Here is an 18,456-nt window from a genome sequence, read left to right as displayed (position 1 = left end):
GTGGGGGTGGAGGGTAAAAAGTTTGAAAGATTACAGAGTCTACTTTGGGCATGAAATTCTGAAGCTTCAGCAGATAGCATCGAAGAAGGATGCTTCACGGAGCAGCTGGCGACTGGGGTGTTTGCCTGGGTAGCGACCCAGGCTGGGGACGTTCGACTGAGGTTCAAGGTGTGTCGTGTCTGTTCAACCATTGGTCGAATCGACCGGCACGGGACAGGGTAGGGGTAGAACACGTGACCGGCTCGGAAAAGTCGTAGCCTACGAGTCTCTGGCGGCGACTCCGGTGGCAGTCGGTGCGTGTGGGGTGATGGCAGGTGAAAGCCTCTTTCTCGTTGGACAGGGAGGGCTGGAAGAGTCCCCACTTTCCGGTGAGTCTCGCCTAATAAGATTGGGATAGGCGAGTGTGAAGACGTTCTGTTCGAACTAAAAGACGAGTCAGAAGTCCCCACTCGACGACTCACTGGTGTCAGTAAACAGGGGGGATGGATATGGAGGGGTTGCGAACATGTGCGGTCTTATGGGGAAGACAAAGAAAGCGTCAAGATCAGGAAAGTTGGGGTTTTCGCGACCGTGAAAGGTCATAGTCGCAATCCTCAAAGGGGTGGCTTGTCCTGAAGGAGGGCCAGAGTGGGGGGATTCGTCGCTTAAGCTGGTGTGGCTTCGATTCCAAAAATTTTGAAACCGGACGGTCTCGACAGTAGGGAGGGAAAGAGACTCTTCAGCCGATGCACGATCGGTCGAGGGCCGGCACCCAGCATGCTTCACGATGGATGCATAGCTGATCCCAGGCGAAGTCATCCTGTCGGGACTTCTTCGGTCGTCGAACTTGTCGAGTCATGGCCGTTGAAGGGGACGCAAGTTGGCAATCGAATGTTTTCGGGGCAGACCGACCAGTGCTCTTTGGCCTTCTCCAACCCGGAAGCTGGAGGGAGAACACTATCGCATCTGCTGCAAGTCACCAGGAATTCTGCACGCGTGCAGATGCCAAAAGGTGATTCTGGTAAGCTTGCACATCCTAATATTCTTGGGACGCCGCTTGCAGGTGCTGTATACCCAAAATAAGGGACTTAACGATGAGAAGGTGAGGTGTACAGGACAAATGGCCTGGAGCCTGTTCCGTCTCGGTGTGGAGAAAGAGAGGGGGAACGACTTATTTTTGGTTGTACTGTACAGTTGCCATTGGTGGACGCGTCAAACTGGAATTGACCTTTGTTGTCGCGGAGGAACGACAGATTCGTGAGGAACCTTGGGCTCTCTCGAGGGGCTTTGTAGCAATCCATTATTGCGTCAAATAACTTTTCCTTTCTTTAACTATAGTGAACCAGTTTAACCTGGTAAATAGGAAAAAGGGAGCACACAATAAAATGGTTTGTTCGCATTTGGCGAGAGCTCAAGCTCAGAAAACATGAAATACCTGTAGGTTGTGTAGTTTTTACGTAACAATTTGGACGACTGTCCCAGCCAGCAAGCCCATATGGGCCCCATATACTATTTTAATGGGCTTGTGGGCATGTGGGTTTTTGTGTTTTTGCCATAGGCTATGTGCCCAATATGGGCTTTCTTGCAGAATGTGTTGCTAAATGACAAGGTGGAATGTAAAACTTCCAGTCTTCAAATGCGTGATCATATAAATGCATTTTAATAAATTTAGCCACATAAAATTATTGATCATGGGCTAAGCATGAAATATTGATGGGCTTCCCACTTTGTTTATGGGCAGACCATGGGCTGTCCACTTTGTTTATGGGCAGACCATGGGCTGCCCACATTTTTTATGGGCAAAACATGGGCTGCCCACATTTTTTATGGGCAGACCATGGGCTGCCCACATTTTTTATGGGCAGACCATGGGCTACCCACACAGTGATTCAAAGGTTTGTGGGCAACCCATACTAATATGATATAGGCCTACACCTCCATCAGCATTTGTCTAGACTTTGAGATCTTTTAAACAAACACAAAATGAAATTGAACAAGCAAAATTACTGGGGGCATCTTGCTATGCATTGCGCAAAACTCACTGCTTGCAGTTGGAGCACTTTGGCAAAGTTAACCACAAATAGGAAAATGTCACATGGAGGTATAGATACTTTCATGGCCATTTTAGTTTATAAATAAACGGTAGTCACTGTCTGTTGACGCTCTTTGCTTACGCTGATTGAGCACTTTACTGGGGGCACCTTGCTATGCATTGCGCAAAGTTCACTGCTTGCAGTTTGAGCGCTTTAGCATCTGTATGCAGTTATCTATATATACATATGGGCAGCCTGAATTAGATTTATGAGTTACATATGGGCAGCCCATATTAGATTTGTGGGTTGAGTGTGAGCAACCCACATGAAACCCATACATGAATATGGGCAGCCTATATGGGGGCAATGTGATGCCCGCGGACACAATGTGTATGGGCAGCTCACATGGGGCCCGTACATCAGCCCATATGGGCTTGCTGGCTGGGGTGTTTCTCGGCAGCCGATTTGTAGCAAGAATGGACAGCGATAGACACGTGTTTCCCCTATGAGCCTTGTGCTGATAGCCGGGAAGAACGCCCCTTTCTTCAAAATTTGGACGACTGTTAAAATGTGATAATTCGTAGCCTCTTATTGTTTCGTTATTCTGTAATCTTTAAATTCATTTTTTTATAGACCTGCAATATTATATGAGCACCTTCTGATAACTAAAAATTATAATTCGAATTGTGTGGAAATAGTTTAATGGAGTCAGATTAGTTAGAATATCCGTTAGACAGAGGCCACTGAGCTAATCGATTGATAACAATCCGGCCATTGAAAGAAGAACTGGAAAATTAAAAGGCTTTGTGCAAAACTAAATTAGTGAAAACCATACACAGCTGAATCGCCATGTTCTTCGCTTGCATGGATTTTTATGTAAGATAATATTATATTTAGTGGCCACAGAAAACTCCAGCGCATTTTGGCACACTACGGTGAGTAGCTTTAGACTTGGAGTGGCCTATTCAGAACATCAAATACCGTGCCCCACATCTTTATGACGGCTTAATGAGGTAAAATTTTGGGTGTCGAGTTTTCATCTAAAACCCCGAAGTGGATAATAGCGCGGTACTTTTTTAATGTAGCTGTAGCGGAGAGGTGCTAGTTCTTTCAGTCGCACTTTCGCTACTTTCCAATAAGAAAAAAAAACGACTTGTTTTTGAGATTTTTACGGAAACAATGCGTGAAAAAATTAAGGCAGAAATCATTCGACTATTGCGGGAAACATCAAGCCACGTTGATACTGACAAGTGTGACACCAACACCAGTCACGACTCCGAGGAATTTTTTGGTGTATTGGTGACACTGCATGAAACGTCGGTACGCAAAGAAAGTCAATTGTGGAGGCTCTTTTTCGCACAGAAGCAAGTCCTTGAGCTTTCCCAATACCGAGTGAAAATGTCTGTTCATAGCATTAATACAATATGAAACGCTAACTGCAACAAAAAACGTTGACAACAAATAGGAAATCGTCCCTTCCGGTCATTTTGGCGCAAATTCCAACTCTCTAGCTCTTACCATAATTCGTGATAAGGCCAAAATCCGCTAGCTGGCACATCAAGATGACGTCATAATAAAAAATAACGCCATTTTTGAAATCAGTGACGAAAACCCAGTCAGAATTTGACCCGAACCTAATTTTCCTGAAAAGTCGCCTAAAAGTGGGGCACCCTATCCTCCATTCCTTTCAGTGCTGCAATGAAAAGACTTTTCTCGGTTGGAATATACGTGCTGAAGCCAAAGCGGGCTGAACTCAGTGACTAGCATTTTGAAATACTTTACCCAGAGCGTGTTTTCTATAACGACGTTGAAATTGCAGTGTAAACGAACAATAGCAATCGTTTTCAGGATCTTTTTGACTTCACAAGGCAATTCAATAAGTGCTTCCTGCGCCAATTTAAGACAAAAGTAGCGGTAGTGAGCTACCAGCAAAATTTTTCAAAGTAGCAAATGCCCAATTTAGGGTGGGGTGAAAAAGTACTAATTTTGGATTTGAGCATTCTCTCGCAGATATTTCTTGTGGAGGTTTGAGAAAACATCACACAAAAAATTTCAGCGATTTTTGACAACAGGAACCTACCCACTTTTTGAGTTGAAATTTCATAATATTTCAAAAAATCCCTAAAATTTCAAAGTTTTTTTTGCATTATTTAAAGTTGATATAATATTGTAATATTTCTTTTATACCTAAAACTATTAGTTTACTTTTGTGTTTTTCCCAATAAGGGGCCAATAGATGCAAATTAAAGTAGGAAAATGAATCACAAAAAGTGTAAAAATCTTGGATTTTTTCTAAAAATTTACCAAAGTCAAAAGTTACAGTCTAGTTTTGTATAGGCCAATAATTCCCGCAGTCAATAGTTTCTGCGTCGAATAGTCTGGTTAGTTTCTGCGTCGTTTACCCTTGAGTGATTGTCTGACAATTTGATAGAGACGGTCTTCTTCTTTCGTTTGAGACTAGATCAAATTTCCGGGCATGTGGTGGAGAGCCAGGTGAGTGTAGCTTCGTCCAGCGTTGCTATGCCATGCGTTCCATTTGGTTCGAGAACGACATGGTCAGCAGTTTGTTCCTTCGCGCCGCATTTGCAGGCCGATGAGGGAGCCAGGCCTCACTCGTGCATGTTGGAATGGAAGCGACCGACTCCGGTTCGGATTCTGTTGAGCTTGACCCAAGTCGGCCGAAGCAGGTTCATACCAGGGGGGCGCGCCACCGGGTGGGGTATAAAACCATGTAGTTTGGTGTCGGTGGCGCACCACGCTGCATTCCAAGTGTCTTCCATGAAGTGTGCTGCGCTGATGGCATGATCGCTGAATGGATGTATAGTAATTCAACAGCAGCTGGCACAAAAGGGTGTTTTCACTTTAGTTGCCAGGGAGATTCCTGAGGTGAGATGTTGAGTTTTGCATGGAGCAAGTGGTTAGGATCCCCCGCCAGGCAAGCCAGGTGTTTGATGGCTCCCTTTCGGCGGAGCTCAGCAGGTTGGATGCCTGCAAGGATTGGTAAGTAGGCTACTCTGTTGGAGTTGGGCGCAGGCATTCAGTCACAGTTCGCAATGCGTCGTTGATTGGGCTGTCGATGAAGCGGGTGTGGGTACTGCGGCATCAGGCAGGGGCGCAGTATTCAGCAGTGGAGTGAACCAGAGCCAGGGTTGCAGTGCGCAAGGTGTCAGCACCTGCACCCCAAGTTTTGCCTACCAGACATCTCAGCAGGGCGACGCGAGATGTCAGCTTTTTGCACAGTGACTGTAAATGGTATGTGAGTGACCTGTCAAGTGTAACCCCAATGTATGTTGGTTCTGGGCAGGGCGGCAGAATTTTGCCGTTAACGGTCACTTTCAGGTCACGTTTTGCCTACCTGTTGTTGAGATGGAAGGCTGCCGTCACAGCTTTACTTTCGCTGAGTTTCAGTTTCTATTGATGAAGGTATCCAGATATGGTCGTCATGTCTTGGCTCAACGTCGTTTGTAATGATTGCCAGTCTTTCGCAGAGTACAAGATGGCCAAGTCATCAGCATATGCATATTTGTCAGATGTTGTTGATGGTAGGTCGTGCGTATAGACGTTGAAAAGGAGGGGAGCCAAGACTGATCCCTGTGGGACACCGTTTTTGATTCGCCACAGTCTACTTGGTTTTCCGCTTCCGGTGGTAAGGGTAAAACTCCTGTTGTGGATGAGTTCCATGATCATTTTGACCATGTGCCTGTCAGGGAGTAGGCGGAGTAGCTTGTAGACTAGGCCACGGTGCCAAACAGTGTCATAGGCTGCTGTTAGGTCGATAAAAACAGCCCCCGCTTTCTTTTATGCCGAGAAATTCTCCTCAATATCCTGAGTTAGTAGTGTGACTTGGTCTACAGTTGACCTTCCGTGTCGGAAACCAACTTGTTCTTTGGGAAGCAGTGGGTCGATTATTGGTTCGACACGGGCGTAGATCAGTCTCTCAAGGATCTTGAAAGGGATGCAGAGCTAGGAGATGGGGCGATAGCTCTTTGCATCGTCTAGTGGTTTGTTTGGCTTAGAGATTGCGACGACCAGAGATCTTCTTCATACTTTAGGAATCTTGAGGCGGCGCAGGCAGGACGACAGGAAATCGCATAACCAGGACTTTAGAACATAACCAGCTTGCATGATAAGCTCTGGACATATCCTATCTGGACCAGGGGCCTTACCAGGTTTTAGGTGCTTGAGGGCAGCATTGAATTCGCTCCGTGAGAAGGAGCTAGAAATGCTCTCCTGGTTGGGTGTGTTGTTCTTCCAAAGCTTTGTCACTTCTTTGGTAACAAACCGATTGGAGGTACGGTCACACGGCTTATATCTCCCATTTTTTATTACCTGCGATGCGATCTTATTAGCAGGAATGGGACATTGTCGGGGTGATTGTCTTGATCGTCCGGTAAGGTTAGGCTATTGAGTGTGCTCCACGCTGTACATCTTGAGTGCGAGAGATTGGATGGTCTCTGTCCAGCGTTCTTTTCTTTTTGCATCGAGTCTTTCCAGAAGAGCCTTGGCGGCTGAGGGTGTTGTTTGACCATCTGAAGAGCTAACAAAAGATTGGTAGAGGCGCTCGCACTCTGCATCCCAGCACGGAGTGTAGTTACTTCTACGACCGCAGCACACTCTGAAAATGTGATAATGGCAATGCTTGCTGATGACTCCAGAGAAGTTCGAGAAAATGCAGTCATGGCTATATTGAAAATTCGCAATGAGGCAAATATTGGTGATAGATCCGTTCGGAAGTTTGTTGTTCCAACGATAAATTATGAGGCCAACCATTATTCCGACATCACCGTATATTTATGTTATGAACCTATCTTCACAAACACAATTACATCTGATGACATCATCTCGTACCGTGAAAGCAAAATAGAAGTGAAAAGCTATCCAAACCACTCGCAATCAGTAGAAAGAATTGTGAAATTGGTGACTGATGCATCGTACAAAGTGTGTGGGTTTGATTGAAGACATGGATTCATCCGTGCTGGTATAGCTTCCAGGAATCTGATTCCTGTTGCAGACACAAAGGCGCACTACAGCCAAGCACATTTGTAGATACTGTTAACACTAAAATCAAGTGCTAGTATATTTGTGTTACAATTGAATTAGTGACTGTTGAATCCAGTTGATTTTGCATGTCTATCATTTTATATTCCCAAAACTGATTTTAAAATGCAATGGTAGGCAATTCGATTTTTGGAAAAAATTGCATGTTTTTGCAAAAAAATTAAAGCAATCGAATCTCAAAACCTAAAAAAAACTTGTATTAGAAGCTAGTCCAAGTCGGTATTGGTGCAATGCAAAATAGTATATTGAATATCTAGCCAAAAAAAGTGTCTTTAAAGTTCTATTTTCATAAGCATGTTTCGCATATTTTTCGAAAAAGGCAGAATTTTCAACTCAAAAAGTGGGTAGGTTCCCAAGGTCAAAATTTCCTCAAATTCGGTTTTTGGTCGTTTTATGTTGTTCCACAAGAAATATCAACGAGACAAAGCAAAATTTTTGGTTCACCCCACCCTAAATTGCCCATGGCTCACCTCTGCCAAAACCTCACCACATTTGACCCCAGGCTTTTTAAAAATTGGAGGTGAAAATAGAAGACACTCTGTGGTACATGCAGCGTGATCAGGCACCCACAGCAACCAAACAAAAAGTGCTGGAAAAAGCTATGATCAATCAGTGAATGGTTTATTGAAACAACAACAAAAGGCGAAAAAATAGCGGCGATTGCCTTATGCAATTCAAACTGTGCTCATCGGCTGTATCAACTTGTCCCATGCACAACTTGGGGTGAGTTTAGTTTGCACAAATGTCCAGTTGTTGGGTGAAGCCCGTTCAGGACTGTGTTGCAATTGGCATCACAATTGAAAAAAAAATCACGTGATGCGCCGAATAAAGTTTTGATAAAGATCAACGCTCTCAGGGCGAACTGGCTGCTCGGAGAAACACTTTAGTCATGCGCTTTAACTTTCCACCAGCGCGCCTCCATTTTCTTTCTTTTTAGCCTTTTCTCCATTTTCAGGTTTGTCGCTTTTGGATCGCTCTCTCCCTTTGCTGGTGCGCTTGTGGTCTCTGTCCTTCTTGCGGTCTTTCCGATGAGATTTGCTGCTTCTGAAACACAACTTCACAGCATAAAACACTGAATCAAAGTCAGAAAAAATGAATCGCTGCTAATGAACTCCTTATCCTCGGACTGAGTAAGCTTCTGAAAGCTTAATCCTGGCAGTTTTGCATACTTGTAGAAGCTTTGAATCACTGACGCAGGCCCGATCACCGAGATCGACAGAGTGAAGAGATTGTTGAAGTGGTGTTGTCTGTGAATTATTCCTTCCACTAGGTGCCACTGAATGGAAAGCTGAAGCGCATGCCTCTAAGCTCCTGTACTTTTCGGGCGACCAAACGGCCTACCAGAGCTTCTTCTAGGCAACCAAAATAAAAAAATCCGTAAAAAATTAGCATTTTTAAAAGTCCGCTAATTAATATTTTATTTTTGCGTTCACTCAAAGACCAATGCCAACAAGTACTGAAACATATTCGCAGTTGTATTTAAATACACTGCTTCTCAAGTAGATATAGAGAATAGAGATAGTCTTTGAGGTTTTACAGGTTGACTTGTTGAAAAACTTTTACCAGCAATATTTTTCGTCGGCGTGTGAGAGATTTTGCCTTGCTATGTGAAAAAGGGTTGCGAATGCGAGTGACGAGAAAAAACTTTTTACGTCTAAACACGAGTGGACAAATAAGTTTGAAATACGAACATGAGTGGAGAAAAAAGGCTTCAAATACCAACAGAGTAGACTTCGAACTTAGGCTACTTTTGCAGCGGCAAAAGCATTGCTAACGTAACATTACGAATTGTAAAATAGCGTTGGCAATTAGTTAAGCAAAAAATTTGTACACGTTTATTTGCCGTAATTCAAACTGCATTTTTAAATTTAAAGATTTCTTGTCTATTTTAAACGCTTTGGATCGTCCCTCAAAGTTGCTTAAGGAGACTTTCAAATTTAGGAAGCTTGTATTGTAAGTCTCCCAATCCTTTTCTAAAACTTCCTTCAACGCACAACTCTTTGAAGCTTATTTGTTTTTCATTTTAAAGGATTAAAAATATGGTAGTTCTTTATAAACACCAAAAGATCATAGCCATCCAGACGGCATTAACAAACAGTGATCCGGACGGCATTAATAAACAGTGAAACGATACTGGCTCTACCTTTGAGAAGGCGCCTTCCCGCAGGTAAAGCGCTAACGAATTAGGTGACGCGTGTGCAGAAACAATTAAGCAAATGAGCCTCGGGAACACGCTTGCTAGGCAATATGCAAAGCTCATGACGCAAAGTAGGCAAAAAGTTTTAAGTGATCAATTTTTTGATTTTGCGTTTATAACCTGTTCTTATTAAGTAACAGTCCATAATAATTGCATTTGATCTCAAACCTTAGTGGCCGCATAGAACAATGATTTAAAGTTGGTACACACCACCAACGGCAGTATTCAATCTTCATCATAAACAACTTGAATATGACTAGTTTTAAATTGTGCGACGTTTTCGGCACGAAAATTAAAGTAAATGTTGAAAACGTCAATATTTGTATTTGCGACCAAGACCAATAAACAGCCTTTCTTTATCATTTTTCGATTTAATTCTGACACATTACGACTATCTTTGCTTCAAGAACGTCATGGAAAATCTTAATCGCAAATTCTACTGGCCTAGTTTTGTTTGGATTCAACGTTTTTGATTTTTTTCAAGCCAGTACTTCCCTAGTTGTTTTTAATGATATCGACAACTTACCTCAGGAGTTACAGTTTTCCCTTCTCACTACTGGACACTCTTTTTTCAGTTAGACAATTGCTGGCAGATATGCCCTTTTTATATTGATTGAACGTTTACAGGCGTTGAAACAATGCCAAAATGAGAATTTTACTTTTTTTAATTTTATCTTTTACCAGATGGACAAAGTCTAGATGTGATCTCACAACTTACTTCTTGCCAGGGGAACGGGATGATGACCTTTTACGAGGAGATCTGGATCGGGATCTCTTCCGTCTTCGATCTCTGCTCTTGCTGCGACTCCGACGGCTCCGCCTTGATCATGAAAAGATGGCTTAGTTATGAACCGGTAAACTCACTATCGCGCATACCAAAACTTGAAAATGAATCTTTAAGCGCTTGGTGCACGTAATAGTTAATACATCAAATATAAATCTAGTTATTACTTTCCAAAACCTCTAACTGCTTCACCCTAAAAGGGGGATCATCAGAAGGTCCTTATTCAAATAGAATTTTAGTCTATTCGAATAAAAAAAGGACCTTCTGATGATCCCCCTTTTAGGGTGAAACAGGCTGTCAAGGGTTTAGACTTAGAGAGTAATAACTACATTTGAGGTTAATAAATAACTTGAAACGAATGAATACAAAACGTCATAATCATAAATCACCTCCTGTCTCTGGATCGTGATCGTCGCGACCTTCCATAAGATCTCGATCGTGATCTTCGTTTGCGAGATCTGTCACGACTCCTCGATCGACGACGGCGATGGCGCGATCGCGATCTGCTCCGGGATCGCTTGCCTGCTTCATAAAATGACGTTTGGTTTATAAGGAACCGATTGTTCATTGACAGCATTATTTGCAAGGTCACAAGTGCGGTCATGATGGAATTTTGTGTTTTTCTTTTGTTAGTTTTGTTATAGCCCCAGTCAGTGTGCTGGCGCTTAAAATTGTCAGCGTAGAGACGCGGGGAATATTGGAAGGGATAGTGGCAACATCCGCGAGGGTGGGGAAGGGGACTTGTACAGTAGATATTGACGCTGTTGTAATCTGAGATACACAATGTCTTTCACAGAAAGGTGGCTTTGTGAAGAAAACAGTAAAATTGGTTGATGAGAAATCTTGGATTTAAAAACAAGCAACACGCGTGGTAAGGTATTGATAGGGAGTAAGTCATTTTTGCTCATGTTAATTTTGTTTAATAAAAAAAGACAACAATCCTTTTGTTTTGCGCAGACAATGTGTCTATAATTTCAAAGCTGAAACAAAATTTGCACTTTCGCTTCTCTAAGTTATCGGTTTTGAAATAATCAAGACGTCAATAAGTTAACTCGTCAGCTGGACTGTAGATTCACCAATTAGACTTTAAAGAATATTTACTCTTCATAATAGTAATTAGCAATTAAAGAAAAGAAAAATTTAGCAGTTAAAGAAAAAAAAAATTTAGAAAAATTTAGCAATTAAAGAAAAAAAAAAAATAATAAAAAAAATTATGACAAGCAACGAAGGAAGTTGACATGGACACCACTGGGAGCATTTCCCAGGATTCACTTGAATTCGTTAATTCATCATGAGGTTATTCCGCAGCTTACAGGGTCAATACCCTCAATAATAATTAATGCTACAACTTCAAACAACTGTATTTAAAATCAATATTTAGCGTTACAATGTTAATAAATTGAATATTTCTCGATTCTATTTTTTAGGCCTAAATTTTTTAGGCCATGAATGAAAATTTAAATAAAAGAATAGCTATTGTAGAGCTCTTCAAATCGGGCAAGTCGTGGAGTGATATTTGTAAGGACTTAAAAATTAACAGAATGTTGGTCTGGAGAACTCTCAAAAGGCACAAAGAAACTGGTAATGTCAAAAATCGATCTGGCAAAGGTCGCCCTCGAAGCGCCAGAACTTCAAAATTTATAAAAGCAACCAGAGAAAAGGTGAGAAGAAATCCATTTCAAAACTGGCAAAGGAGGCGAACGTGGCCTATGGAAACATGTTCACTGTTTTCAAGAAGGATTTGAAGATGAACGCATTCAAACACATGAAGAAACAGTTGCTAAGCGCCAATACCATTGAGAAACGTCTCTCCAGAACCAGAATTCTGCTCTCACGCATTGAAGGAGGCAAGCTTCCAAACCTAGTGTTCAGCGATGAAAAGAAACTTGATGTCCAGCATCATTTTAACAGTTAGAATGATCGTGTTTGGTCAAGAGATAGTGACGTGGCACCCCGTGTAGTCATTCGGAGACAAGGGGTGACATCAGTGATGGTATGGGCTGCAGCCAACGAATCAGGAAGGAGTCCATTGATTTTTGTGGACCAAGGAGTGAAATTGAACCAAGAAAACCACCGAAATGATATTCTTGCGGGTTCATTTATTCCCTTGAGCAAAGAAACACTTCAAAAAACGTAATTGGTCATTCCAACAAGATTCTACCTCTTGATATGGAGCTAAGAGAACGCAAAACTGGCTTTCAGCCAATGTGTCGTTCTTCGTTTCCAAAAAGGAATGGCCTCCTTCATCCCCAGACCTGAACCCCCTAAACTTTTGACATCCGGTCTTACCTGGAGAACAAGGTTTCGACTAAACACCACCAAAGTTTGGAAGCGCTGAAGGCTAATCTGAAAAAAGAATGGACCAAATACCTCAAAGAGTTATTCGTGACTCTTGCAGGTCCTTTTCGAAGCGTCTCCGACTTATTATCGACGCAAATGGCGACAGTCGGACACATTGAGTTAAACTTGATTTTCCTAAATATTTATTTGTTTGATGTTAATTACTCAAATATTGTCTACCATTTGTTAAATACAGTTGTTCGAAGTTGTAACATTGGTTATTGATGACTCTGTAACTGCAGGTGCAGTGTCTTCGAAACAGTTGTTCTGGAAATAAATGTGTGAAACGATTGGACATAGTAAAGAAAACAAAAGATGTGTAATAAAAACAAAAAAACGCAAAAAAAAGAATAAAAAAACGTTTATAGCATCCTTAAGAATTGCACAGATATCCTATAATTAATTGGCAGCTCACCAGATTTCCCATCGGATTCCAAAGCCCGTGATATCAGCGTTTGTGCCTCGCGCACTCGTCTCATCGCTTCGTCTATTTCACGCGAAGTCGAATCGTTGGCGGGTTTTGATCCAGGCACAGGGGGCTTTACAATGGCATTGTTCGAATGGTTGATCCTGAAAAGGGTACTCTTTTCAAACCATCAAAAAGTGCAACAAGTTATTTAGCACGACGTACATTTCAACACAGGGCACAACGCCAACTAACATTTTCGCTTTCATTCAATAATTGTGGAATGTTGATCTGGTGAGATAAAAGCAATCAGGATTCAAGACGAGATCTGAACCATAGCGACCTATGCACAGTGCACACGCCATAACAACGTGCAGCTTCAAATTTGACTGGAGGCCGATCTGTGAGTACTCAAAATTGCAAGTATAAGTTGATTGTGTAAGTAGTAGTTAATAAATATGGTATAGTCTTTGTGTATATATTGAGCTGCTTTTATGCTACTGTTACCATTCAAACAATGCACTAAATTTTGGCACTTGTGCTAGAAATTCAAAAACTATTTGGCAACACTGACAATAGAAAGAGATTTTTTACATTAGGAGTTTTGCAGAGATTTGAGCTTCAGTGATGACACTGTGGCACTTTGGATTCTCAAAACTATTATTTCAAAAGGATATGAATGAAATTCAGCTTAAAATTCAAATTCGTCAAATTCAGCTTAAAAATTCAATTTGTCAAATTCAAAATTACATCGGGCTTCAGTTTGCAAGTTGGTAGGGCATGTAAAGTATATAGATCACTGTGGTATTGAACCAACTCCCACCGCCCACCCAACATGCAGTACCCAATTAACACTTACCTGCACCTGAGGTACACAAGTACAGCACCATGTTAGCACGTTATGTTGACTAGGGAAGTGATATCTATTTTAAATGAACTTTAGCCCAGAATTCCGGATACAACATGATCAGGTCCTCTTGTATTTTAATTTATCTCAAAACTTACGTTTTCCACCTTCTTGTGTAGTGAAATATATGATCTGTGACGTGTCATTCAAAAATGTAAAATACGTCACCCAAGGAAAAACCCCTTGACACAATAAATTTGCAAAGCCTCACGACAAGATACATTATGTCTTGACCAAGCGTACTGTTTTAATTGTAAAATTCTTATACGATATGTTATTATCTGTTACTGTCCTGTAGTGACCTTTGATTGCAAAATCTTTATTATGTGACGTATTTCTGGAAGCTTCTGTGTAAGTGGGCGGTAGCGAAAGTTCTTCAACAACTCAACGTTTACAATGTTGTATGTGAAAGTACCAATAAAACTTTTAATCAGACTATGACAGAACAAACAACCATGCTGAAACGGCTCATCGGAGACTACTGACAGAACTGGGGATGGATCATTCATCCCTGTGGAAGTTCATCTCTTCGTAAAATCCAAGGTTATGTGATGCGGATCACAAACAAATGATGGCTGAATATGAACCGCCAGCGAAACAAAGAAAATACAAAGAAGCCGATAACCGCATCATGCGCCTCGTTGACTGATTTATTGGCAATGGACATGATCCACCACAGACTATGTGGGACTTCTTAAGAGGCATAAGTCACAATTTTAACTTGGGCACACTTAAAATAAAATCATTTACTGCAGTAATAGCTACTGATTTGCATGTGGTTAGTACAGAAAACTGTGTCCTCTGCTACTGAATGTCAACTGATATTTTTTAATCCGAATGCTCTAGACCAGGGTTACTCAACAAATGTTAACAAAGGTCCAGTTTGACAAGTTGAATATTTTTAGCGATCCGGTGAATAAGTTATTTCACACGCAACTACGAAAGTTAAAATATCTGTACCAAACCATTTTTTAGTTAACATGAACTCGACTTGGATATCTGAGAAAGTGTTGGGGAGTCTGGGGGGCAAAGCCCCCCAGCAACTAAGAAAATCATAGTAAAAAATTGCTTTCTCCCAGTAGAAATCTGTTTAAAGAAGCCCTGAAACGTGGCAATAAGGTTATTCTTCCAAAAGCTCAAGGTCCACCATCAACACCCCCGTGGTCTATTTAGTTGAGTAGCCCTGCTTTAGACGCTGCGCGTAGGCGCATCAGCAGTTTACATAACACATTGTGACTGACAGTCATTACATTTTAAGACTTGAAGTCACACGGAATCAGAACTGCACAGTGGTTGCCGGATGATTCTGCTGCCTGTCGCGTATACCGAAAAATGCTTCAACAGAATGCACTATCAGCAGCAGTATTGCGACTGACAAGTTTCGATAATGGTTAGAAAATGTTTATAACTGACGTCAACCACTTTTTGGCCATTCCTCTTGGGAGGTCTTCGTTTGTCTCTTTTCTGAGTGGTTTCTCTTAAGCTTCACAATAAACCGTGACGCCGCAAAGCAACTAAATAAATTGTATAGGTCGCCTGTCTCATTCTTCACCTGTTCTTTTTAAACGTCCCTGTTTGCTCTTCTCATCTACCTTTAAAGTTAATGTCTTTCGAAGAAAACTTCCTTCCTCCTTAATACATGTTCAATTGTCCATACTATCTTCCATTTTCCCTTGCAAGTTGTTCAATCGTTTCACTCATCTTTACAATGTAGATTTTTACAACCTGTCTCACTCATCTCTAGCATATCCATCAGCTTTTCAGTATTTCTCTCCCTCCTAGTTTTTACCCCACGCCCACACATTGCTCTCACCATTGTCCTTTCCATTCACTTCAGAATTGCAAGTTCACTCTCATCTTAATATTCATGTTTCGCTGCTGTACAATATTGCAGGCCACGCACAACTCTGATAGACTTTCCCTTTTATTTTTATTGAAAATGTTTTTCGGTACAACATTTCCTGAACTTGGCCAATCTAGCTTAGCTTTGTCACAGCTGCTTCAGATGAATTGCATTTTATTCATGAAACACTATTTTAGACGGCGTGTCTGCACCGAATCAGTCATCTCTGAAAAAGGCCATGCCCCAATCGAGATATCTCCGAATCGAATCGGGCCATTCCGAAAGATAGTTGGTATTAAAAATCAGAGCTAAATTTAGAATTTAAAAATTTTTGCGAAACAATTCACAACATTGGAGCATAATGGTTGGTATGCCTGGTTACTGTAATCAAAACCTGAAGAGCTTTAAATGTAGATACTAAACTCATGTTCACTGTTCAGCAAACGTTTCGAAAACTGTATGTACTGTCTTCATTTTTAGTGGTATAAATCACAACAACCTACTCACTTGAGGGGTCGGTCTTCAAACAGAGCCCCATTTAGTTCCATTGCTTTCTGAACATGGTCGACATCAGCAAACTCAATGAAAGCGAAGCGGGTTGGCTGCGTCTCATCACCTGCCATTCGTACATACTCCACCTTTCCGCAAGAGGCAAAAAAGCTCTTCAGTTGGTCAGCAGTGGCTGTCTGTTCAGAAAACAGGGCAATGTAATGCAAGCAAACAAAAGGCAATGTTTTGATTTTGACTTCGCATAGAAATATTATCTTGGTTTGATTATATGTATTGATAAACACAACTTATAATGAAACTGCAGCCAATGGGAAGAATTTCTGTGATCCCAACAAGACTCATTACTTGGGCCATTTTTATTTTGACATAAAAAAAGTTTGACTTTATTTTGACCTAACAAAATTGCTTATTTGTAGAGGCCACAGTTCTTCCTTGAATTGACACCAGGACTGATCCCTGTGGGACGCCATGTTTGAGGCATATCAGTCTGTTTTGCTGTGAGTTGAGGGTGAGGCTTCGATTCCTGGCATATGAACCATATGTCGGTCTGGAAGTCAGGCAAAGCAGCTTGCAAGTAAGGCCACAGTGCCAGATAATGTCGTAGGCAGCTGTAAGATCTAAAAAGACAACGCCGGCCCTTTTTTTTGCTTCACAGCAATCCTCGATGTCTGTGGTCAAGAGTGTGGCCTGATTCACAGTGGATTTTCTGCGCTGGAGCTCAGCTTGCTTTTTTGGGATGAGTGGATCAATGATTGACACTGACATGGGTCAGCCTTTTGAAGATGTTAAAAGGCACACAAAGAAGAGATATCAGACAATAACTCTATGGGTCCTTTGGTGGTTGTGAGGCGTAGGGATCGCAACCACTAAAGCTCTTTTCCAAATTTTTGTGAGTGTGAGGTGGGGCAAGCAGAAAGAAAGGATGACGACGAGCTGTTTATTGTTATTTCACAAACTGAAATACGCGTATTGCATAAAAATATGGTAGCAGCCAGTTACTTTGGTGCAATAGATTTATACTGATATCAGTAATGTTGTATTGTGAATGAGTAATTTGCTGAAAAATGCAGTTTTTTTCACTACAACTTGAAATCTAAATTAGATCTACATGATGCACTAACGTTGTTTAGGAAACCATACATTCTACATCTTATGTGCCTCAACAAAACTCAAGAACAAGAAAATGCAGCTCATGACTAAATCACTTCGGGCAGCATTGAGACCATTTCGGGATCAAATTTGAAATCCCGGGATGTTTACTCCTTAATCCCAGGATTTGTTGGGATTAGCAAAGTAGGAAAATACTGTATAATGCTGTATACTGTATAATTCATGCTGTTCAGTAGAGCCTCAATCCAATTCAACAGTTGGGCTTGGGAACAATCTTTGAAAAACGTTAGTGGCGAGGGAAGCGATTTTCTGACGTTTTATTTAATGACCAAGTTGATCCTGCGGTTGATCAATGTAGAAAAGTTTCTTGAGGTTTACCGTAACCAAAAAGGTGAACCACTTCAACATTCCGACGCTTGTCGATTCGAAACCTAAAGCTGTTTTCACGTCCTTAATTTTCGACTTTAGCTATTAGTCCCTTTGTACTGCCCTTAAGCTTTCAAAACGGCTTGTCACAAGTTACATTTTGAGTAGATTTACAATACAAAAGTTTTGCCACACCTCGGATTTTCTCTTTGAACTTACATCTTCAAAATTGGCCATACTGGGCTAAATTTTAATTTCTCCTTTGCAAAAAGCTAGTGCAGAATTAGCAGAAACTGACAGCACAATGGCACAACCGTCCCTTCTAACGCTTCGATACCCAGTTGCACCAATACTACGACTGAAGCGATTGCGTAGTTCATTGTTGTGCCATAGTTGGTATTATTATCACACTAACATGGAGTATTCAAGACAACCAGCCGATATTCTAAACCTGCTTTAAATTTAAAACCAAAATAATATAAGCGTCAAGCGATATGGCACTACATCACTCATCAGCTTTGTAGATGTTTTCTGGAAATTCTGAAATTTTAATAAAAATAATCCCAGGAACGGGATCCGAAAAATGCGTTAAAATCCCGGGATCTTGGTTTATCGGGGTCCCAACCCTAATTGTAATGTTATCATTATAAATTAATGATGAAAATACGTTTCACTTTCTTTTGGCAACATTGATTTAAATCTAAAACCACAAATGGGCACAGTATTTCAATACATACAAGCTTTGACTGGGATCAAATTCGACAGCAGAAATTTAATGGGTGCAATACACTCTATTAATTCATTGCAGAAATGTTTATTCATGGATTAAAAAAAGTACCCAACATCATACAAAATATAAATACAAAAACAATTAAAGTGTGAATGCGTGGCCTACAGATTTTTCCTTTCTCTTTTTAACTTCC

At 41.2% G+C, this 18,456-nt stretch overlaps 1 protein-coding gene across 2 annotated transcripts in view; it reads right to left on the bottom strand.

The window, feature by feature from the left end:
* Window positions 1-7,674: 7,674 nt before the first annotated feature.
* LOC145778268 (serine/arginine-rich splicing factor 11-like) overlaps window positions 7,675-18,456 on the bottom strand; it is a 62,773-nt gene continuing 51,991 nt past the window's right edge. The window contains exons 5-9 of one of the 2 annotated variants that reach the window (XM_082589729.1): window positions 16,055-16,233; window positions 12,807-12,961; window positions 10,441-10,573; window positions 9,986-10,087; window positions 7,675-8,114 (exon numbers count right to left, since the gene is read on the bottom strand). In XM_082589729.1, coding sequence (XP_082445855.1) covers window positions 7,967-8,114; window positions 9,986-10,087; window positions 10,441-10,573; window positions 12,807-12,961; window positions 16,055-16,233 — 717 coding nt within the window. In that variant the 3' untranslated portion in view covers window positions 7,675-7,966. Of the gene's footprint in view, window positions 8,115-9,985; window positions 10,088-10,440; window positions 10,577-12,806; window positions 12,962-16,054; window positions 16,234-18,456 lie in introns of both variants that reach the window. The other variant, XM_082589728.1, reaches the window with a different exon arrangement.

This window comes from Aplidium turbinatum, chromosome 10 (assembly GCF_918807975.1).
Source record: "Aplidium turbinatum chromosome 10, kaAplTurb1.1, whole genome shotgun sequence".
Lineage (NCBI taxonomy): Eukaryota > Metazoa > Chordata > Ascidiacea > Aplousobranchia > Polyclinidae > Aplidium > Aplidium turbinatum.
This window is presented reverse-complemented; position numbering and strand designations above follow the sequence as displayed.